Genomic DNA, 23,980 nt, shown 5'->3' with positions numbered 1-23,980 from the left:
TGTTGGGGGAGCGGTGTGTCTCATAAGGAGGGCGCATTACGCACGAGTCCTCTCCAACTTTGCAGTGCGCAGGCCTCATGTTCGGTTAAACGTATGATTTTTAACAAGAGCCTTTAGAAGTCTCATCAGGCTGCAGCAAAGAAGAGTCATTACAGTGCGATCAAAGTACACTGAGACCAAATCATTCAGTGCTGCTGAAAGTAATGTTGTCATCTGTTTAGAAAAAGTCAAAAAGGGTGTTACACTAAAATAGTCTGAGGATATCAGCACTATCAGAGTGTGTTTTATTATTTAAAATAAATTATTGTATCATTTAAGATGATCAAAGTGAAATTTTCAATAGCTCAATTCTCTGTAGACTAAATATAGTAGGCCTACATGGGTAATAGTAAGTTTTCATTTTTGGATTATAGACTCCTTTCTGCTTTTTTATTGAATCAGTTTTCAGAATGACCCCACAGTATTAAAGCCTGTTCCAGCCTGCGCTCTGACAGTTTGCTCTGCACTGTGCTGCATTACATTTATCACCACCATCCGTGTCTGCGTGTCTGAGTCCACAGGAAATGATCCCGAGAGACGCTCCAGCGCTATCAGGTTGTGGTATCACACTCTGCGAGGAGTGTCTGCAGAATATAAATTCACTGACGTCACACGTCTTAAGAGCTCAGCGACTGAGGTGGGACGGGACAGTCCGTGACTCAGGCTTTCAGTCAGCCCCATCCTTCCTGAAGACACACCGCGTCCCACCTCCAGTTACGTGATTATGTGTGTGTGTGTGTGGAATACAGAATGTGTCACTATACCCTATAAGAGCTGGACATTTGACACTGAAACACAAGCACTGAACAAGAGCCTGTTTTTATGCTAAAGTAACTGTAATGTAGGCCTCATTTAGGTTTAAGTGTTAATCACAAAAAGAAGGAACTATATGCTAAATTTGAAGCTGGAAGCAAAAAGTGGGAGCAGAGAGTAATGCAATGTGTGATGTTGATTTTTGTAGGTCTGGATCTGGATCAGTATGTGTTTGAAGTTTAAACTTTCAGCTTTAATATTTTAACAAAATAATACATTCATTATCACATACATATCTACACGGGTCAGTGGTAACTGTTTTGTTGTCATTTAACCCTTTACCTACTAAGGCTATGGCCGTTTGGACATATTTTGATATTAGGGCTATAAAATGGTCAGAAATGCCCTGTGTCTGACTGCTTTGGTCCTTTTCTAGAGTAGGAGCTGAATTTTAATTTTTAACACCTGGGAAGTTATTATTGCACATGTTATAGAGGTATTAGCAGTTTAATGACGAAATAGATATGAATGTATGTAATTTAGTTGCTGTGGGACCTTTTCTAACCAAAAAGCCTGACGTCCACCAAGCTGCCCTGTAAGTGACCCCACTCTCACAGAGGAGAGTCATCGTCTCTAATGAAGAAACAGTGTCCATTATTAAATGTGTTTTAACAATGTGATAACTTCACTAAACTGGCAGAAGGTTTGAAGGCAGATTTGAATGAGCAGCAGGATTTGGGGTAGATGCTGCTGTAATGTGTCTTAATCTGTTGACGTTATTAATTTACAGACATTTCATAGCAAAATATGTGCTCTTGATCAAATGTTGTTTTTACTCTCATGTACTCAATCTGTTGCTGTGTAGCAGAAAACAAAGAGTCAACAGCCTTTCAGGTTTTATTTGAAATGCGACTTTACACAGGGAAACCAGATGTCATGTTTGTGGGATATAAAAAAAAGTTCATTAACAAAAACGTTCACACAAAAGGTGTGGCATGTCTTTTTGCAACATTCGTTTTAGCTTTCCACTGAAACTGAGCTTTTACAGAGGCACCTCTTTAATAAATAGTTTCATTTACATAATGCGGAATTAGTTATAAATATGAAGGCGAGCAATAAACATTTTTTAAAGCAATTATAAATGTGTTGATTGAGTTACAAAAACAAACAGGCGAGCAAATCAACCAAGCAAAGATGCAAACAATATTGGCAAAACCAGGAATTGGCACAAAATGAAAAACCATAATATAAATGAAAATATGATTTTCAAACTCAAGTGTTCCTTTAAATTATAGGCACTAAAACACCCACCACACCAATTACCAGAACAGCTTCCCTAACGCTGGCATGCCTTTTGATTCATTCTCATTGCACAAGAGGTAAGAGCCAGTCAAAGTGTATTCAAGACAGTTTGTTTTTTTCCTTGGTATGTTTGATGCACACTGATAAATCTGTTACAGGCATTTAATTAAGCACATCTAGGTTTTATGGTTTCATTGGCTGAATGGGTGAACTGGGACAAAATAGTTCAGGCTTATTTCTCAATGGTTAAAATTTGTTTCAGATATAACTCAAAAGTCCATCTGTTCTCAAACTGACCACTCTAAGCACTTCAATGGAGTAAGGTCTAATCTTGGCAAACTGTGGTACAGAGTCAGAACTGAGGCTTTGGCTGAGGTGTCCTGATGTGACACAGAAAACAAACAAAACAAAAAGGCTTTGGAGAGTTAGCTTGAAGTTGAGGTTCAAAACGTACAATTTAAACAACTGAAATTTGAAAACAAAATACTGATATGGATGTTTGGAAATACACTTCTTTAAATAATTTGAATAAATAATTTTCCAAAACAAATGTGTGCATACATTCTGGTGGATTTTACAAGAGGAAAGATTCTTAATGTCATACCCACACAGAGGTGCTTTCACTGTTGCAAGACATCGACAATTCTCTAACATTACGGGACAGGTCACCTGCACAGCATCATCATAGAGATCATTCACCAACATCTGTTAAACACAGAGCATAAAGAGAGAAATGTGTGGAAACATTTCAACCTGAGGGAGGTGAAAGAAGGTCGGGGAGGGGAGGACAGTGGGACATGTGGAGATATGGACAGCCTCACAGATGACTGCGGTGGAACCAAGGCAGGCGATGTGTCCTCTGCTGACGGAGCTGGAGTCGGGCTGGTTTCTTTGGCATTTTCCTGGCTGACATGCCTGTTCCCTCCAGAGCCAGTCACCACGGAGAAACACAACATAATGTGGACAATCTGTCCTCTCCTTTTTATTTATTCTCAATTGTATACATTTTTGGAACTCAGTCTGTCCGTTCACTGTAAAAGTTATCTAGGTAGATAAAGTGCCACGTTGTACTGTCTGCCTCCTTGTGCCATTAGTGTGACTGGAGAGCCCCCTGCTGGCTCGTCTCAGTAACAACCTTCCCTCCAGTTCTCACCTGTGCTGCTGTAGGATCGAGGAGCAGGCAGAGATCTGAGAAGAACACGAGGAGAATTTAACGTTAAGCGTACAGCAATGTTCTGTGACAGAGGAGTGAGATGTGCTCGTTGTGTCTGCAGATGTACTTTACCTGCGCACAGGTTGAGCCAGTTTGCTGACAGGCAGAGGGATACCTCCTCCACCTCCTCCTGCAGCTGGAGCACTGGGTCGGGGTAGCCCACTGCGTGGAGGAGCCAGGGAGCGGGTGGGGGTGGAGGTGGCAGAATTGGGGGTGGATGTGGCCTTCACTGGCTGCCTCAGCGCCAGCGGGGATGGGGTGGCTGGAGTTCGCAGCTTACTGGGTGAGGGGACTAAAGACAGGCACGGTAGAAATACAGTCAGATAAAAGTAGATTATGTTGATGCGTCTTTACACTTCTGTGAGTTTCAGTTTAATAATGAGGTAATGATCAGCACAATGGTTTGAGGTCAATCTACATATGATGCCAGTTTACTATTTGAAAGTATGCAGTATTAACTAATCACATGTATTCCAACTTCACAAATGAAGTCACATCTGTTATGAAGTTAAAACAGAAAGTAAACAGAAATGTTTACTACGGCTGCCTACTGTGGTCTTTAATGACAAAATGAGGTGATGCACGTACACACACAGCATAAACTAGTAAAAACCAGAAGCACAACATCAATACAGCCACAGTGTGGAACCACAATCACAATATTTAAAAAGGTGGAAGCCCTCAGTGAATACTCACTGAAATCACCTTCTTCTCCAAAGCAACAGGAGAGTGGGACTAGACAAAGACGAAGACAACAGAGACACACCTTAAATCAGAGCAGGGAGGGAGGTGCTGAGGATGGACTTTTGGCAAACAACAGGGCTCAAGACCAACAGAAGCCAACTGAACTTTACAAAACTTTAGCAATGTGCTGGTAAACAATGTTTTAGACTTATTAAAGTAAATATAATGAGCTTATATTCAGTGCTGCATGTCCTTAGCAGTGTTATGTTTATATTTAATGGTTATTAACAACATATTACAACATTTAAACAACTGATTTGAACAAGAGGATACTGTAATGTTACTCTGGCATTAGCAGGGTAAGCAGGCTGGATGTTGTCATGGCTGGGGCGGCTGCAGCTGTAGGGATGGATAATGGACAAGTGGCTGGAACACAATCATCACTCATCTTCCAAATATTTTGCTTTTGGAAAACTTCTCATTTACAATATACTAGCCACATCCAACCAATGAATAGCCATCATAGCAACATAGCATGTATTACACAGCACGTAATGATGCAAGGAGAACAGGGGGCACAAAAATGCACCCAAACTAAGATGGCAGCAACTGAGGATGACAAGACCAACAACAGTCAGATTATACCTCAAACACCTTAACACATTCATCAAAAGGATCAGCTCACATGTTGGAGTCAGAAGATTTTCCTCATCTGCCAACAACCACCTCACTCGACCTATCAGACTGTTCTCAGAGATACTCAAAGCCGGCAACCAGTGCATTAACGCACCTTCCTCACTTGTACTTCAGTTACTACCTTGTTTATCACTGACAGTTGATAGTAGTCCAGAGTGGTCTAAACGTTCAGTACACAGGCATCTGATTTTAGTGCGTTTTAAATTGTGCAGATGTTTGTGTGTTAAGATTGATCTCAGCCTCCAGCTGGTTAAGGAGCAGGCTGTTACCTCGCAGTGCTGTAGGGCTTTGGAGGTGTTGTTTGGGTTTCGGGGAGGAGCGAGAAGGGATCGAGTATCTTGGGAGCTGAGCTGATGCTGAAAAACAGGGACATGTCAGCACTGGGACTTCATTTGTCTGTGATCCACATCATTACTGCTCAGGCAGGTTTAAGCCGGAGGTGCAGCTGGAGGCCACAAGGGGGCTCTACAGACTAAACATCTGCAGGCAGCTCCTTTTACATGAAGCAGAAAAGTATCAGGCACCATGTCTGCAGTCACAGAACAGCCAGAAAAGAAGAGGCTGGTGTGGGTTACACATGCTTTACGTTGAAGAGAAGTCAGTAAGAGAGGCAGCAACTAAAGGTGTCTCACATGCCCAGTGCAGCCAAAGCTCAGATAGAACACCACATCCAACAAACAGTCACTGCAGTAAAGTACTTATACCAGAAACCTGCAAAGACTCTGTGAAAACAGAACATATCAAAGCCACATCCCACAGAGGGCTGTTTAAGACACATTTAACCAGCTTTGACCCCTAAACTCCTTGAGCCTAATAACAGAGACAAATTACTATTTTTGGATTAAGTACAACACCATTACCCTTATCTCCCGTTACAGGATTACATCAAGTGGATCGTTTTAACTCACAGAAGTGGGATCCTAGGCTCTAAAAGAACAATGTTAGTGTAGTTACAAGCAGCCAGTTTGAATTCTCAGTGTTGTGTCTTCATGCTTTTTATCCTGCATTTATTTGAAGTGAAAGATATGCCAAGACAACAACAGGACGAATGCATGTGAATAAAAGATGCTACAACCACATCAGATCAAAGACAAAGAGGATCCCCAAGCACCAAAGCCATGTCATTACAAAGTAACACAGTCCCTACAGTGTAGGTGCAGCCAGAGGGATTAACAGGCCCACAATGACTAACAACAGATTACACTGCCTGTTGTGTTACTGAACTCAGAGAGCAAAACAAATATTGGTATCATGTCAGCAGACAGCAAGGTGATTTCATTAATGAATTTGTCTGAAGGTTACAGCAGCTAAAGATGTACAAGTTTTGAGGGATTCTGTCTTACAATCACATTGAAATGATGCTGTCTGTGTGTTACAGTACTTACTAGCAGACTGGCTCTGGTGTCGGGGAGAGCCACCGTTTGGCACTTGCAGGTTGGACTCACAGCTGCGGCTGTTCTTAACAGGCTCTGGTGCCTGAGCAACTGCCACTGCTGAGGAGCGCGTGAGGTTGGGAAGACTACGACGCAGCTTTTCTACAACAGCAGCAGAGGGGGGAACATGATGAAGCACGTAACATTTATAAAACCTCTTCCATCGTTGCTTTCTTTGCCTACCTTCATTTTTGACCACATTTGTCTGCAGGTCATGCCCGTGGCCTTGCAGTGAGTGGCGAGGCTGCTGCAGGCGGCTAATGATGGGCTGAGGTGAGCCGCGGCTGTGGCTGTAGTCGATGGAGCGAGCAGGGGAGCGTGAGCGGGGAGAATTTCTAGGGGAGGCACGGGGTGAGTGGCGAGGAGAGGGGCTGAAACGGTTGGAGGGCAGGTGGAAGGCCGGGTGTACCGCCTCCTCCTCATCCTCCAGACTGTGTGCATCTAACTCTTGATCGCTGAAGGTGCTGCGCCGCAGCGAATGGCAGGACGAACCCGAGCTCCGTCTGGATGCCGTTGCAGCGTAGTCTTGTCTCAGACCTGTCAACAAACATGAGCACTGTAAGAAAGCTGTTTGCAGGAAACTGAGGAATACTGCAGGAGGTCCAGGTACATACTCTCTTCCTGCATGCGTGCTAGGATCTGGACATCTGTGACGTCATTGAGTTTGTAGGTTGTCGAAGACCCCACAGAGTCTTCGTCCATTTCTGACGTGCTCAGCTCACTGTCCACTGATGACTGTGGACTAATCGCTGGAGGATTTCTCTCTGATGCTGCATTTCGCTGGTGTACTGATGAGGCAAAAAGCTTTTCAGTGCCAGACACTCTGTAACAGACTATGAGCAAAAAAAAAAAGATCCTTACCTGCGTTACTGGGCATTAGCTGCTGTCTGACGATGGGCACTCTGCTAGGGGTTGAGGAGGGGGAGTTGAAGCCACTGCTGTAAGGACTGTTGGCTGCATTTGTGCTATACAGGCTTCCATAACTCTGCTGGTTGTAGGGGCTTCCATACAGGCTCCTGCGCTTGTTGGCTGTGCAGTTACAAAAGCCCCCCCAAAAAACAGAATGTATGTTTTATCACCAAGCAGATCTACACAGTTTCATTTCCACTTTGTTTGGCATATCAGCAAAGTTTTCATTAAAGTTTAACATGTCACATCATTTCTTTGTACTACTATATTATAGGCACAGTTCATTCAAACATTAAACTTTCAAAACAAACAGTGTAATACATATCAACATTATTGCGGCCTGGTAGATTCTGTTATGCACTAGCAAACAAAGTATAGACCTTTGAACATAGCTGTGACAGAACATGAAAATCAGCCCTCATCTGAATCTCAACTTATGTCTCCAACAATACACCCACTAAGTGTTAAGTAGACTAGTAGAACAGCTGGCAAGAAACACAGAGATTTTTTAATTTATTAGTGGAATAAAACAGTAAACAGGCCGAAGCCTAAAAAGTCATTAGAAGAACACAAACCTTCAATTCTTGGTTTGGCTTCTTCAATATGCCACCATCTATGCACTGTAACCCTTTAAAGGCCATGGAGAAGCCTGTTGATTGTCCCACTATTGGACCACAGATATCAGCAACTTCATAAAAGCTCTGCACTGTGCTGGCAGTCTGGTTAAGTGTCTTACACCATATGCTGAATGTGGGCCTGATAGAGCCGGGAGAAACACTTAACAATGTGCACTATTCAATTCATACACACACACAGCACAAAGCCATTCTCTGTGATTCGCAGCAAAGCAGCACTAAAAGGCTCCAGTCTACAGTCTTGGTCTCGATCATGAGATCAGACCGCAGGTCACTGGGTTACTTTTGAATGGAACATTACTTTATCCATCCCTTCTGTCCGACTGGGTGTGTTTACCCAGCTCAGTGTTGACTGGAAAGCAGCCTTTTAAATAAGATCAGAGAGCTCTTCATCACCATTGTTCCATCCACTTTCTTCTTCTCCCCCTGATGCTCTGCACTCTGTTCCCCTGCATTATTCAGGAAATACCACCATGTCCACTTTCCTACCATCTGCATGGATCAGTGGAGGAATGTCAACAACACAGCAACATTTAGGTCTGTGAGGGTGTACCCGCTTCACCAGTGGATGCTTTGTGTCCCATAAAACAACAGTCAGGTCAACAGGGTGGAACTATTCACCTGAATATGCAGAGGTCAAGATAATGACACATTACTGTGAGTGCTTACAGTACAAACATGAGTAAGCCATGTGTGTGTGTCAATATAGCTGTAGACATGTTTTATACCCAGGTCTCAGCTACAATTCATGAGAGGATCTGCAGCACATTTATGTGTAGTGTCAGATATGATGTGCTCTCTTACAGCAGCACACATGACAAAGAGACACAGAGCAATCTGAAGGGATCTGTAGCTTGGGGACTAACAAAAATAGTGTGTCCTCAAATCCTCCTCTCCTGAAACAAGAAGAGTCAGAAGAAGGGAAAAGAATATTCCATTGTGATGTCATTTCCACTTACTGAGATATGAAAGTGTATTAGAGGCTTGGCTTTTCAGTTTTGGAAACTTCAGGGCAGTTTCCACAGGCAAAAAACTCTAAATGAGTGTTTGAGGAGGAAACGGACAACGCTTGGAACTAAACTCTACTTGATACAAAAATAAAATGAAATGAACAGCAACAGAAAGCTTTAAGGTATCACAAGTAAAGAACAAGCAGAGGAGCTCTTGATAAGAAAGATACAAAGGACAGAATGAATAAAAGTGGGAGACAAATGAAAGAAGAAGGTGCACTAACTGTTAAGTAGGAGGTCTATGAAAAGCTACAAACAGAGGAGGTCAGCCATGTGACTATGTTTGGGACCTCTTGTGTGTTGTGTTGTGGAACTACACAGGAGAACAGCTGTCAAAGCAGCACTATGGAAAATTACTATATTAATGGCTAAGCTCTAACAACAACAGAGATTGCCTGAGATGATTTAAGTTGCGCACAGTCACCAGTACAGTCTCCTCAAGGAACTATCTCCCAAGTGTTTCCGCCCTGTTGGTCATTATGTAACTGAGACACGTCATCCGGGGATATGATTTAGAGACGGTGTGCACAAATGAAAGGTTTGGTCACTACTCACACAATAAACTTAGGGTCTCGTTTAAAACAATGAAACATTTACAGCATTAAAGGGCACCAACTCAAACACTCACACGTCTAATCTACAGACCTCTTTCCATTAATATCAATCTGCCACAAGTGAACAACAGTTTTATTCTCTGCTCTGCCTTTGTTAACACAAACTCAACCAACACCATGGCAACAAGGTTTTCATGCTCTTGTTAGAAACTGGGTGTGAAGAAGTGTAGCCGGGAGCCACGAGGGTGTGTCTGCTCAGTCTCACAGACACAAATACTCAAAATTGTTGGACTCGATATTTAAATAAATCGTTAATAAATCCAAACCCAGACTTTAGTGATTCAGTTATTTCAGCTAAACCAATGGTCAAGACTCAACTAAGGATTTTAGTTTTTACTTTTTCTTTCCATCAGTGCCAGCTGAGGATAGGTATCAGTGAAAGGGGGGGGGGTGCTTTCAGTAGGATGACGTTATCCTCCTTCCACACCTACAGTGATTAAATCACCAGTAGTAATCGCAGCGCTGTAAATTCCACTCACGAGGCCAGTGTGTTGGTGTATTAGTCAGCAGCAACACAGACAGTGTGCTTTGTTTGCTGGTGGTCAAATCATGCTACACACATTGTGTGGTCAGAGCCAGGCGACGAACACTGCAGTTAACAGTCCCAGTTTTAATACATCCAAAACATTGCAGATTCCATAACATGTGTCCTCTGTGCAGAAGAAAAGGGCCACCCTGGTATTATTTTAGAAGCAACTCTAAACAAATGCTTGTATCCCTGGGTGAGGAAGCATCTGTGTGTCCAGGTGCATTGCTGATTCTTGCACAACAGAGCAGAGAGTATCACATCCACCCCAGTGAGCCTATTGCTCAACATGATCCAACTGTCACATGGGCATACCACTGTCAAAATGGAAATGACCCTTCTCAGTTTAGCTGTGAGGATTTAAAGCCTCTTGACAGAGGCTGACTATAATTAGTGGAAGCTCAGAAAAAAGGCACTGCATGGACATAAAGGACGAAAGATGAAGCACATCTAAGTGACCCACTATCATTCAATTTCATAGAGTAATATTGTCTTTATGTATGATTTATGATATATTGGGTCTTCTATTCAAAACATCCTAATCCAACAACACCGTGGATCCAAACGCCGACGGTTCTGTCAGAGTTGGGGCCTTTTATTGTTACACCAATAAAATTCATTTTGGGTTACATTTGAATCAATTTACATGGAGCAAAGTATACTAGTAGGTTGAAGAGGAGGTGGAGGAAGGAAAACTTTGTGAAGTAAAAATAAATCAGTAACGACTCATGCAGCCAGGTACAATTAAAATGCTAAATGTTTAGCACAATATTAATTCTACGTGCACAAACTGCTACTGCAACACCTACTGTTTGTTTTAGGGAAAATAACATTTCACAATCACTAGTGTGCACAGTTGAAAAAGCGTCATTGTTTATTATAAACTCAGCAAATCATGCTGCTTTCAGTAATTTCAAATAGCAAATGTATCAAGTCATCACTCTGTCTCTGTCAGAGTCCTAGTAAAATGACAGCCTCTAACCTGTAATAATATACAGCACAAGATAAGAGAAATATGAAGGATGAATCATACTGGGTTTGTATTCTGCCTTCCTTTCTAGTGTACACACCACGGTATATCTGTATTTATACACAAGCTCTACTTTGCTGGAAGTTAGTTCTATATTTTCTTACATAAAATGTTTTGAATGCTACCATCAGAGCTAAAGTGTGGACATCAGAACATTCATTAACAGTGTACAGCACAGCTATGAAAAAGTCAGGACTGGGAATGGTTTACTGTAGCCTGAGTTCTTTCAACAGGTTAGTTTCAAAGGCACCTCTAACTGCATGATAAACATGGAGGCCTCTGATAGACATACAAAAGCAGACAGATATGCAAACCAACAAGAGACTATCATGTATCCTCTAATCTGTTTTTCTTACCTTCACACGGATCAGGGAAAATGCATGAAACTACTTTTAGACACATTGGGATTGGAATGCAATCAGTTCAGCCTGACTATATTTGAAGGTGGTAAAGCACACAATGTGAAGACATCTAAAGAAAAAACTCTACAGGAGGTGAGAAGGTCAATAACTCCACCTGCTCACTGCTAACTTAAGCATAACAAAAGCTAAAAGTAGCAGAAACTTTGGTTTGGCGTTGAGAAAAAACATAACACCTGGCCTTGTACGGACCAGGAGCAATGCTTCTCTTCACCTGAGGCATGCCATGGGATCACATCTTGGGTGTGTTCAAATCTGATACTCCCTACTTGGGTCGGATCACATATTAATATACATTAATATGTATATTAAAGCCAGGTCTGGACAGGGCCTTTGAGCCAATTAGACTCATTATTTTTTGCTTACCTGACATGGTGACGTCCAATCTGTGGATGAGGGTGCGCCTGGCCATCTCCATCTCAGGACTGGGGTTGTCCAGAGCTTGGCGGCACCACACAATAGGGCTCAAGGTTTTTTGTAAGGGACTGTTCAGTTTCGCCTCGTACAGCCTGTAAAAATATGAACAGCACATGTTATCTTTACAGCCCACACGTATCACACCTCATATATGATGCTGCTCGGCTACTCGCAGTAATTTGATTGAGGGGATAACAAGTGTTCGGACCAATGTGGACCTGGGGTTATTACAGAGGACTGCTTTTAAAGCAGGTAAATGTTAGCAGGCAGGACGCTTCTTGGCAGATAGATTGAAAAAGACGTTGACACTGGCTGGTTGTTTGGAGATACATCATTTCATACATAAATATTTGAAATTCTAAAGGATACAATACACTGTATTCTCCTTTTTGTTCATATCTTGCATGTGATTTAGCACAAGCAGGTGCTCTCTGTTTAAGAGTTTCCATTAGCAACAAGGACAATGCAACGTTAAGCCCCCCCTACAGCAAACTTTAAGAATGAACCGCCCTAAATCATTTGAAAAGGCATTGAGTTCAGTGCTTAGTCAGCTGCAGTGATTTAAACTATTGTCAGCCCCTTTTAATACTGATGAGAACTCAAATACAGCCACAAACTTTTTTCTGATGTTGTAGAAGTAATAAATGAAAAGAGAAGAGGTTCTACTCAGAGGAGAATCTGAGTCAGCAGCTGTCAGCACTGTTGCAGCCAGAGGAAGCCTTTCATGATGAAAGCAGAAACATTACAAGCAAAGAAAAACAATTGCAGAGAAGTACAACTTTGAAACCGGGACATTTTTCAATGTTTACCAAGACAGTGATCGTTATTCTCCATCTTCCCACATAAACTCAATAAAAACTGATACCAGGAGAATGACAAGCATCTATCAATAGGCAGACTGCTACAGGGGCAGGCAGCATTTTTAATCCACACTGATGCTAATTCATGGGATTACAGGAGTCTGTGACAGGAGCTGGCAAGAGGAAGGCACTGCAGGGTAATCCCAGATATCAATCGGATCCAGAGGGCAGACAAACAGCCTGGGCATAATGAGACTGACTCTGTTGGGCATGAATGAGCAATGTCTGAAAGTAGTCTGATGTCAAAGGATCAGTGGCTGGCACAAGAACACTGCTGCAGGCAGCAGAGGAAAAACTGGAAGAGACTGAGCTGGCTCCGTGGATTTGGACGATGGGTAGCTCCAATGATAATGATGAACATGGAGTTTCACAAAACAGGCCTCATTTCCAGAAGCTGTGTCCATCGTGCTTGCATGTTTGTCATATTCTTGTGAGGTAAATTTAACATCAGATCACTTTGTTAATACAGTGTGCCTGTATTAGGAATATGTTGATTGTAACACTGAACAAACTTCCCCGGGTTGGTTTGTGCAGCTGTCATTAGGCTGCATCAGAAGCTATGCCCCAATGTTGCTATTACAGTATCATTACCATAGTTGATGCCAATCATGTAAAGCCTTCCTAACAACGCAGAAAATCATTTCACTAAGAAGGCCCATCATTATTTTTATGTTTGGTCAGTAACTCTTCTTTTACATATAATGGGGGGAAAATAATACAAACACAACATAAGAGGATTAGAGAAACGCTATAGAATGGTTGTGCAGACACACCATGCCAAATGGTCATCTTTGTCCACAACACTCAGCACGACCATTTTATATGCAACAGTCACTGTTTGTAATCCCTGCAAATGCATCTCTCGTGATCAGCCACTGTCATAGCTCTTATTCCAGCAGGATGAGATGCCTGTCCTATTTCACATCTCTTGCCTCTCTCACTTGTGTGCTGCAGAGCACTTGTAGCTGCGTGCCAACTGCTGTGCTGAAGTGAATTCAATGGAGGAATATATCCATGGTTACTTCTCCCACATGGCTACAAGGCAGGGAAACAACTTTGATTTTTAACTATACACACTCATCTTCAGTCACTGCTGCCAGGACAAGCCAAGCAATCTGCCACATCACAGCACCAAAGCGGTCCAACAAACAATGCTGGACTTTAAGGGGCCTACTCTGAAACAAACTGTAGGCAGTGTATGAAATAATGGAGTATGCTCTGACATGACTGCGTGTCTATTATTGTCAGTCACAGGAGAGGCTTGGCTTCCGCCCATATGACTTCAGTCAGTGGTCAACAATGAGACTCCGTCAGTGTGGATGACTTCAGATTTCAGGCAGGCTACTGAGATTGTTTATGTCAGGCGTTTGCTAATGTGTACAACAGCTGTGTCCAGCTAGTTAAAGCTGTCACCCGGTCCTGATGAAACAAACACGGCTGTAAAGGAAAGATAACTCCCAACACAAGCCTGTCACTCACCAGCTGTCCTCGTCTTCGTTTAAACAGTCCATGTCTTCCAGATCTAAGATCTCCACTTCGTCAAGGACTGAGGTTTCCCCTTCCTCCGTGTAGCCCCCAGTGGTGTCTGCATAAAGTGAGTTCATACTCGACACAGAGGTGGCAGCCGATGCCCCCTCACATTCATACGCCCTCCTAAAACTGATGCCGTCGTAAGACAGTCTGGGGTTCAAACAGCGACTATTTTCCAGCAGCCCACCGTAGCCGCCCGTACCGACGAACCCCACCCCAGGGAAGCCGGCCATCCCGGCTGACAGGGACGAGTCGTATCCGGCGCTGAGGGGTCTGTGGTTCCCTGACATCGCTCCGGACGAGGACAACATCGTAGACCTACTCCGCAGCTGTTCATTTTGCTGTTCGAGTTTCTTCACCAAGTCCTGGAGCTTCCGCACCTCCAAGTCCGCGTTGATATTAGAGTTGATATCCTCCATAGTGGTTCCTCAGCCCCACGAAAATATGCGGTGTTCTGTGGAATTTTTAGTCGTTTCTTTGTCTACACTCTGTTGGTTTATGTTTACTTCACAGTTACGTACGTGTTCAAAGAAGACACTTTGGTGTTCAACTGACTTAAACAGCTTAACGTCGTCATCTTCTCCGGTTATTCGTGCTTACGGGCAGGGTCGAGGCCATTTTCATAATACTCGTCACCAACTGTGAAAGACCAACAGGCGGCGGATAACACACGTCACCACGCCCGTTATCGGGAGCGAGCACGTAACCAACACCTATTTGCGCGAGCATATAAAATTACGCTGGTAGTAATCCAAGGCTACACAACCTACTGTACAGTAAATGAATTGTTAAAGAAAGCGGTTTCCCGCATTGTATTATTTATATAAATTATATTATATATACATATAATTATTTTGTTATTACTCAATAATATAAATAACTATTTAGTAATTAGTTATTTTGATCTTATTTTCTAAATTAGCGTAAAACATTGTGGTTTTAGAAAATAATAATATAAAAAACATTTAAGGTGACAGAAAAATTAATTAAATTAATTAACACATCATAACAAACATGAGTACAAACATTTTTATTTACTAATGATAACAGTGATTTTTCAGAATGAACTGTGAATGAAAATGTTTAATAACAGGAGACTGAGTCTTTTATGCACGTAGCTTGATTCTGTGTCTCAGGAGAGTTCCAGGGCTTCCTCTGACTCTAACTGCTCCCCAGTTTTTTGTTCTCCTCCTTGTTCTCCTGCTTCATCATCAGCCTCCAAACTCTCCTCTCCCTGTCCCTGGCTGTTTGTGGTAGTTTCCAGACCATCTTGGTCAGCGCTGGCATTTTGTGAGTCAGCTCCCTCATCATCCTCATCCTCTACATCCATCTCAAAAACACGTATGTGCCTCAAATTGGCACTTAGCTGCCAAAAAAGAAAAGGAAATGTTTGGCAATAATTCATACATTCAGTCACAGGCATCCATTTGCTGACTCAGAAATGAGAGAAGATTGAAAATGGATCATCTGACACTAAATATAATGTCAAGTGTTTAAGTATTAAACATAACATACCACACAGGCCACTTTGCGGATTCCATTGACAGCTACAAACTGCGCCTTCATGTTTTCCAGTTCCCGCCATTGATTTCCCAACACCAGACCTTGGCATGGGATGGTACTGCTCTGCTGGTCCAGCCTGACAATACAGGTGACAATGTTAAAGTTATATGTTGTTTGGTATATGTGGTTTCTACTGTCTTAATATCCCAAACCATCAACATTATACAGTTTCTAATTATTTAAATAAACAGACTTATTGATGAAATAATACTGTGTAAATACAGGTTATTGATCAGTTTATAGTCTATGGTAGAAGGAGATAAGTTATATAACTCTGGTTATATATTTACAAGTCAACACTTGTTGATGGGATTATACAATCTAAAGCTCAGAAATGTGGTAAAGGAGTGTGTAAGGAGGGGACATTGCTGCAACCCAAATGGGCTAGGTTTCCTGTAGTGTAGGGCAAATGTATCCTTCACCCCTTTTTCATAATGGAATTGGGTAAATGTTAAATTACCTAATATTAATTGAGAAAACATAAAAAGTTGCCAATGTTAAAGTTTGTCATACAAACTAAATGTTTACATTTTACATACCACATATAGAAATACACATTTTTCAAAAGATATCATATACCTTTGGCTTGGATCCCAGGTGAATTCAGTGTCACAGCCTAGGCTGGAAGCAAGAGGCAGCTGAGCCAAGACACGCCTACTGCTCTGCTCTTCTGACCCTTGCAAGACCACAGTCAGCATTTCATCGTCATAGAAACGAGCATCCAGGCAGTTGTAAACATAATGAGACCTGATAAAAAAGATAGAACAGTAGCTTACAGGTCTACAACTTGTGTGTATGTGTTATGTCTGTCTGTTAAATTCAAAATGAGCAATACTCACTGAGCTTCCTCCTCATTATCATCATCTGTATTTTCAGGATGGTGGCTGAGGTCAATCGACATGACACTGTTCGGAATGTGTCTACACAATCATAACAAACTAGTTATAAACAAACCAAATATACCAAGAGACTCACAAATACACCACAATCACAGAAACGCACCTGTTTGGATCTGTTCCTTTTCGTAACAGGTAGAGCTTGCAGGGAGAAATCTCAGGCATGCAGAACACAACATAGTGCATTTTGGCCTTTTTGTCATTCCACCTGTAGAACAATCAAATATATCCTAAATACAAACTGCTGTTTTAGATACAAACCTATAAGATGGTTGTGTAATACATACAAAGATGGAAGTTCAAAGAGTCTTGGAGTGTTTTCTGAGCTGGAAAAACAAATTAATACAACTTTTATCACATTCATTACAATAAATTCAACTTTTTATGGATTACTAGAAGACACATGTGCTTATACCTATCTGGCACGGTGTACAGAGGCAAGAAGGTGGCCTGTTTCACTGACTTTCCAATTACTTCCTGTAAACAAATAAACATAAAATAATTCAGATATGAAGATCAGATGTGACTGGACTTTAAACACTGGGTTATACATCTAAATACTCACTGCAGGTTTCTGTAGACAGTGTTCAATCACATTCTCCATCATCCTCTTGACAAAGTGCAAAGACTTTTTGGGATATGAGGGGAACAGCAAAGGGCTGTCTAAATAAACACATTATAAACATTACATTGATTAGTTAAGATAGTGGCACTTTGAGTAAAATCCAAACAAAGCGTCATTTTAAACATAACGTTATCATCGTTCACCTTTCAGGTGTGTGCTGTCCTGTAAAAACATCAGCCACTGGTTTCCCTTTGTGTTTGGTGGAGACACAAGGTCTTCATCCTCGTCCTTCAGGTACTGTAAATGTCCACATGAAAGACAAACCACTGTGTTACAACACAGTATTACCATTCAAAAACGACTGAAGCTACACAAAACAAATACACATACCTGACCAACTCGCTCCACATTGAAGTACTTCCCTTTACGATCAAAGAGTTCCTCATTCTATTAACCCACAAATCAAACTCAATTTGAAAACAAATCCAGAAACATATTAAAAGGAATGTTTTTGTTGATCTCACCTCACTAAAATGTTCAGACAAGAAGTCAGCAACAAAGGCAATGTCCTTCTGAGTCATCTAAATGATTAAACAACAGTTTGTAACAGTTTAAAAAATGTAAAGAATACAAATAAATTCTCTATGATAAAACTCACCTTGTTCAGCTCCGGTGGTACATGCTCCTCACACATTCTTAGCATAGCTGTGGGGACACAACAGTGTGACCAAACCTGCTATACGTGTGCTCTGCAGACTGCTGCAGGTCAAATCACATACATGCACATTAATAACAAGAACAAATAATTTTATAATCATTCTTACCTACATACAGCCACCGAAAAAAAGCTTTAAAGTTCTTCATACTCTTGTCAATCACCCTAAATGACAAAATAAAAATAGTGACTTAAAGGATAACAGAAGAGCATATGCAGTTTACAGAAAAGTTATTCAAGTTAACAATCATCAACTTACTGCAGAAGTTCATTGGCTTTGAGAGAAAAGGAACCCACAGCTGTAATAGCACCTAGAAACACAAAGCACACATATGGTTTATGAAAGCGAAAAAGGCTTGCTTTCAATCTTCATGTAGATTTTAAATTTCACCTTCTATAGCTTCTGAATCCAAACCAAGGGCCTCGAACTTTTGCTTCCACAGGGACATTCCTTTCACTTCACTGAGGTGATACAACAGGGCCTCAGCACCACTGCAGCCAGTGAAATAGAGGGTTTTTTAAACTAGACATTTATTAGGCAGCAGGGCATACTGATGAGAGGCAAAAGACAAAATACCTCTGCAAATGGCTGATCACTAGCTTCTGGATGCTGGAGTAAGAAGATTCAATTGACTGACCGAGCTTCTTCAGTCCCTATGATGGAAACATAAAAAACATTTTCAGCTTTACTGCTAAACATTGGAATCATCTGAGTGGCTCTTTTTCTCACCTTAACAGTCAGCTGGTTCATAAGAAGTGCCTGTAATTCAGGACTAAAACATAACATGATTAATTATTATAAAGACACACCAATTCAAATCCTCAAAAATCTGTTTAACTGTCTGCAAATATGTTGCTACCACCTACAGGACACTCTAGATATTGCAACATGATAATTCCAAACAACAGAAATAGCCTCATCCTCTCTCACCTTGATTGTCCCCAAAGCAGAAGCTCCAGGAACTCATCTTGAACCTGTGTGCTTGTGTTCTTTTCCTGCAAAGAGAGGTATTTAAACAAGCTGTCTAACTGTCTTGTTTTTGCCAATTTAGACAATAAATCTCAAGTACAAACCTGAACAAACTTAGTGAGTCGAAGATCCATCTGCATTAGGATGTCCTCCCACGCTTCACACATACAGGTAAGTGAGAGGTGCAGGTATTGCAGCAGGGTGGAGATGTGAGTGAACTTGCGTGCCATCCTGGTGACCTCAGGTAGACAATCTGACAATAGCCCAGTGTCCAGCTGTCACAAGACAACAATTATTAAATATGCAGAAAAATCCAGGATAGAGCTGAGAGAAGTCTGGAAGTGTCCAGCTCACCTGGACATAGCAGATCTCTGGGTTGTTGTCAACAGATCTGACCTCTGTGATGACGGACAGAGACTTGAGATCACTAGACAGACACAGGCTGCGACATGTTCCTGAAACCTGTAGTGTTGATTAATAAAAACTGGTTATTTGTTATTGACATCAAATTTGACACAAGTTTGTGTTTTCTACTTTCATCAATCACTAATGTAAGACTTTGTGGTGCACACTGTGTTCAGGCTAATGTCAAGTTGTATTCACAACCGACAACTGTGAGACATTCAGAGTGCTTCAGCCTGTCAACTGTCCCCTGCTGAACCCTTTCACTTCATTTGGCTCCTGAAGATTACAGCCTTTCCTAAAGTAAAAGCATATCCACGCTATGTGATCTACATTATCTTTAGATTTCCACATTAGCCCTCAGTTACAACAGCTAAACTATTGTCTTGGGATCAATTAATGATCTCATACAGTGCATGGTCTTTCTGAAATGATTGTTAATACCATATTATAACAAAACTGAGTTTCAGAAGATTTGACAACTATCTCTTATAAATTAATAAAATATCCTTACTCCTCCTAGAGTGGCGATCTTGTACATCCCGTAGGCATAAAGCTCAACAAAGCCATCTTCACCTCCAAGAACAAGGATGTTCAGTCTGCAGGGAAACAATGCTGCTGGGTAGTGAAACATTTCCAGAGAGACTTAAAGAGCAAACAGCACGACAGTCATTGTTTTTCCCGTGCGGTGCTTAAATAATAAGCGGGATTTACCTGATGTCTCCCAGAAGATTCAGTATTTCATCAGACTTTTCCTCACTGTAACACAAGATAGATGAATACTTTCAGCTGCTACCAGGAATAATAACTGATAGATTGTTCACAAAAATGAGGACCTACCAGAAAATCTTGGAAGTTGTACTATAGCTGGAAAAAAGCAAAGGTTTGGTCATAACTAAGAACATGTCCTCTGATAATGTGCTGTTTATTCAAATTAATGTTACCTCTTGGGGAGAGTTGGTAGTTTGGGAAGAAAATGTTTGGATTCATCCTCTGAGTTGTAAAAAGAGTTGAGTGCACTGAAACACAGCAAATCAATTATCTACAACACGCTTGGCAACTAGACCCCTTCTGTTCCATTGGTTTGTCTAATAAGCCTCATATATACCTGCTCTCCTCTGTCACCTCCATCCAGTGCATGCAGGTTACAAAACTCTGCATTGGAAACACGTGGAGGATCTCTGCTTTCTCAACACCACACAGCACCACCTGCTTGGTGTCTCCAAGGCTGAAGGCCAACACTGGGAAAGTAGAGAGACAAACAACAGATAAAAACGTATCATGATTCTATCAAGTGGATGACAAATGGGTTTAGGGGTGTTCACAGTCCTTCCTTACTTTTGCCATCTGGTCTCCAAGCAAGTGCAGTGATCTCCTTTCCGGTGTATTCACTGGGTGGTAGGCTCCAAACTCGCTGGAAACTTGCCAGGCGATGTAGTAACAACTATGGGCAAACGGAAGAAACAATATTAAAGATACAGTCATGTTGTATTGTGATTTGTGACTTTATAGGATTAACCTACCTCTCCAGTTGTGTTGGCAAGAGCAATAAGATCCCTCTTAGGAGACCATGCCATGCAAAGTACAGGGTTGGGAAGTTGCTTTTCTCCCACTTGCCGAAAGGCAGGCATGTTGTGGGCTGAAAAAACAATTAAATAGAAGTTTGATTATACAGAACTTTAATAAATTGAGGAAAGGGTGTCCTGTAACTGGTGCTAGAGGAAGAAACAGTCACCTTGTACAGTTTTAATGTTAACGTTCTGGCTTACTGGCAGACATATAAATCCACTAGCAAATTATAGTTTATTTTTACCAGTTCAAATAAGAATGTGGACCTTTCTGTCATTTTTAATAAATATGTATATACATAAAGCCCATCAGTTTAACATACAAAGTATTACATCCTATATTCAATAGTTTCAAACTAGAAAAACTGATAAGTTGGAGTATAGTGAAAAAACAACAATTGTCTTCGTTATGGTTTACTGCCAATTCGGTGACTGCTCCGGGCCCCAGTGAAAAACGCTAGCTACATCGTCACGCAGACAAAGACTTTTTAAAACGAAGATGTAACCGAAACATCAGCATGAGTTAAAACTACACTAACACAACTCTGTCATCTTTAGCTGTATGACTGCTCACCGTTAAGAGTTGACAGATAAGATATGTCGGTGTTTTGCTAGCAGGTTCGTTAGCAAGCACACGAAGATAATGTACAGAACCCCCCGCGGATATTTTTACCGCGAGGGACAGTACAAGAGGTTAAATAATCTCTACAAGTCTATAACATCAAGCAGTAACTGCTAATCTGTACCGTCACGTTCAGAATTAAAGTTTTCTTCATGATGTTTTTACTACTACGCGGACAGCGCCATAGTTTCATTTGACCAATCAGGAAAGAGCAACGGGAGCCACGAAGAGACAAACTTGCTGTGAGGGGGAAAATGCAATTCGTAAATTTATGACAGTACAATACAACCTAAAGAAGCAAATGTTATCTTGCGTTATTGAAAACGTTTGAGAAGCAACGTCAAAATAATATTTAAGTAAAGATGAATTTGTTTAAACAAATTAATTCATACAACAAAACTCCTTTATATAACATTTATCTTTGAAATGTAATATTTTACAACAATACAGCCTGTGCCTGACTACACCTGCAGAATCTATATATATAAACATGATCTGTAATAGAAGGATGTTGGGTTATAATTTGCTTTAAATATTTCTATTCTATTCTTTCATACTGTAGGTTATATGTAGAAGTCACCTCTAAATAAATCTGTTATTTTTAAACAATACCTTACACAGAGTTATATCTAACTGGAGCAAGTGACTTTAAGATTACTCACTAGTATATGTGTGGGATGTGTGTTTGTGGGTATACACTAGATTGTTATTACAGTGGAAATTCCTTGAGGACTTATCGCTGCCTCTTAAGTGTAATCAGTAGATTGATGAAGAACCAGAATAGCTCTGAGAGCACAAAATGTGATAGTGGCCTAGAAATAGACCAAGTGAGACTGTATGGTCCTCGACTGTCTGTCTTTCTAACCCAGTGTTGTAGCGTCAGTCTGAGCCATTTTTCTCCACCATGACCAAGTTTCTGCTGAAACTTTAATCTCAATTTTTGCTAAATATGCTGTATGTCAGATATCATGCCTTTAGGAAAACTGATAGTGGGTGGTCTGGGGTCACTGGGTCAGATGAGTTGGACACAGTGGCAACTCTGACAGGCTGCTGCCATTTCACTGTCTCGTTAGATGACTTAACTACACAAACTTTGACCTAACCAATAAGTGACTTACTCAGGTGGATGTCTAACATATATCTTAACTGGACTGTGCAGGCAGGGTGTCTATTTGAATGTTACATGAACTCACAAAAAATAAAATAAAGCATAAGGCATAACATAGGTGTGCAATTTAATTATTACAACAGCTTGTGTTTACTGTGTTTAATTAACAAATACTGGTTCTGTTAAAATGTCTCTGCCAACTTCTGTTCCTCAGGACTACCTCAACACTCTCTCTTCTTGCCAGCACTCTAACTGTGAAACCTGAGCCCAGGGCCAAATATAGCCCCACACAGTGAGCAGTTAGGGACCGGGACAGATGGGACAGCAGGCGACTGCAGAGGCAGTACACCATTGGACCCTGAACCTGAGAGATCCTGCCGACTGTCTGACCAATAACGCTGCTCTTCTGGAAAGAGAAGCTTCTTTTTGGCTCATTCGTACACAACAGGACAAACCTGGAACCACAAAACCACGAGATAGTCGTCAGACAAACACCTCACTCAAAGGTACGTTTTGTTTTCATCTGTCATTTATGGTTTGGGTCATAATAGTTTATCAAGAGAATGGCTTATATCATTTGATGTAACAGTAACACAACTGTTTCATTCAAAACGGTCACATGCACATACTTTAAAGGTACTTTGAGTTGTTCTTAGAGGCATTTCTTTTAAAATATAACAAATGCTGAATTTATATTATAGCGTATGATAAGTCGACACAATAGGATGTGTGAAATCTAGGAAAGATCTGGACATACAGTGGAAATTTTGATCGCACTGGAAGTTATTAACAATTTGTCAGATTTGGCACCTCTATATTTAATCAGCTCTGTGGCATTGTAATTGTCCCCTCATATAATAGAAGGTCCATTCCTGTGACTGTCGGTGTATGTTTATGTGAGTTCGGTTGTACCTGTGCGTTTGAAGGTAGCGACCTCTCTCCTCCTGTGCTCAGGGTGGGTGGGGTTGCGGCGGTTCTGTGAAACACAGCCCAGGGGATTAAAAATAACAACAGCTGGTCTTCAGGACACCATGAGGCGCTGAGTGTCACACTGCGTCATATATACACCAACAGTTTCACTGCACACTATACATTTAGGCTTCTTGAGAGATCAAGCTGAGAATGTCGTCTATCTGAACCAAGAAATCCAATGTATAGGTAGCATCAAGGGGCATAAACGAGGGCATCTGCATGCACATTTAAGGTTTAACAAGATTCACATTAGCTTGTTCCATGACTTGTTCACAAATATATTTATATATAATATATTTATTTAACAACTTATTTTCATTTACTTATAGCATAAGAAAACACATCCTCACACACACCTCATGAGAAGATGGTATTAGAAGGGATTGTGGGCCATTTATTAGTTTTACATTCATTATGTAAAAATGAACTGATGAGGAATTAACTGCATTATGTAATAATAATAATAATAATAATAATAATGCATTGGTCTTATATTGCGCTTTTCTGCTCTGTTGGGCAGGCACTCAAA

The 23,980-nt window shown here is 41.2% G+C and overlaps 3 protein-coding genes across 11 annotated transcripts in view; 1 reads left to right on the top strand and 2 right to left on the bottom strand.

Annotated features, from left to right (window-relative positions):
- Window positions 1-1,676: 1,676 nt before the first annotated feature.
- On the bottom strand, window positions 1,677-14,738 carry slain2 (SLAIN motif family, member 2). Of its 4 annotated transcripts, XM_028403466.1 has the most exons (10): window positions 14,020-14,738; window positions 11,630-11,772; window positions 6,982-7,149; window positions 6,735-6,908; window positions 6,304-6,657; window positions 6,073-6,222; window positions 4,957-5,043; window positions 4,004-4,042; window positions 3,380-3,599; window positions 1,677-3,282 (listed from the first exon to the last, which is right to left on the bottom strand). In XM_028403466.1, the coding sequence occupies exons 1-10, from the start codon at window positions 14,487-14,489 to the stop codon at window positions 3,219-3,221; spliced, it is 1,869 nt and encodes a 622-aa protein (XP_028259267.1). In that variant the 5' UTR covers window positions 14,490-14,738; the 3' UTR covers window positions 1,677-3,218. The 4 variants fall into 4 exon arrangements, with proteins under 4 accessions (XP_028259267.1, XP_028259269.1, XP_028259268.1 ...); XM_028403468.1 differs by lacking the exon at window positions 4,957-5,043; XM_028403467.1 differs by lacking the exon at window positions 4,004-4,042 and having other exon boundaries at window positions 14,020-14,736.
- A 347-nt stretch (window positions 14,739-15,085) lies between these two features.
- On the bottom strand, window positions 15,086-23,458 carry anapc4 (anaphase promoting complex subunit 4). 3 transcript variants are annotated; one of them, XM_028402876.1, is made up of 28 exons: window positions 23,392-23,458; window positions 20,705-20,820; window positions 20,520-20,625; window positions 20,290-20,422; window positions 20,126-20,200; window positions 20,022-20,048; window positions 19,896-19,940; window positions 19,696-19,780; window positions 19,134-19,241; window positions 18,884-19,054; window positions 18,741-18,805; window positions 18,540-18,582; window positions 18,387-18,463; window positions 18,201-18,301; window positions 18,069-18,120; window positions 17,919-17,974; window positions 17,753-17,799; window positions 17,619-17,675; window positions 17,485-17,541; window positions 17,298-17,391; window positions 17,095-17,192; window positions 16,945-17,006; window positions 16,817-16,855; window positions 16,636-16,737; window positions 16,473-16,553; window positions 16,213-16,380; window positions 15,586-15,709; window positions 15,086-15,436 (listed from the first exon to the last, which is right to left on the bottom strand). In XM_028402876.1, the coding sequence occupies exons 2-28, from the start codon at window positions 20,810-20,812 to the stop codon at window positions 15,203-15,205; spliced, it is 2,415 nt and encodes an 804-aa protein (XP_028258677.1). In that variant the 5' UTR covers window positions 20,813-20,820; window positions 23,392-23,458; the 3' UTR covers window positions 15,086-15,202. The 3 variants fall into 3 exon arrangements, with proteins under 3 accessions (XP_028258677.1, XP_028258678.1, XP_028258676.1); XM_028402877.1 differs by lacking the exon at window positions 23,392-23,458 and adding an exon at window positions 21,317-21,584; XM_028402875.1 differs by lacking the exon at window positions 23,392-23,458 and adding an exon at window positions 21,324-21,584.
- Window positions 22,785-23,980, top strand: part of palld (palladin, cytoskeletal associated protein) — a 41,174-nt gene continuing 39,978 nt past the window's right edge. For all 4 annotated transcript variants that reach the window (XM_028402869.1, XM_028402870.1, XM_028402871.1 and 1 more), the window contains exon 1: window positions 22,785-22,985. The gene's annotated coding sequence lies outside the window, so the exon portion shown is untranslated. The remainder of the gene's footprint in view (window positions 22,986-23,980) is intronic.

This window comes from Parambassis ranga, chromosome 4 (assembly GCF_900634625.1).
Source record: "Parambassis ranga chromosome 4, fParRan2.1, whole genome shotgun sequence".
NCBI lineage: Eukaryota > Metazoa > Chordata > Actinopteri > Ambassidae > Parambassis > Parambassis ranga.
Note: the sequence above shows the minus strand (reverse complement) of the source record. Positions and strands in the feature narration are given on the sequence as shown.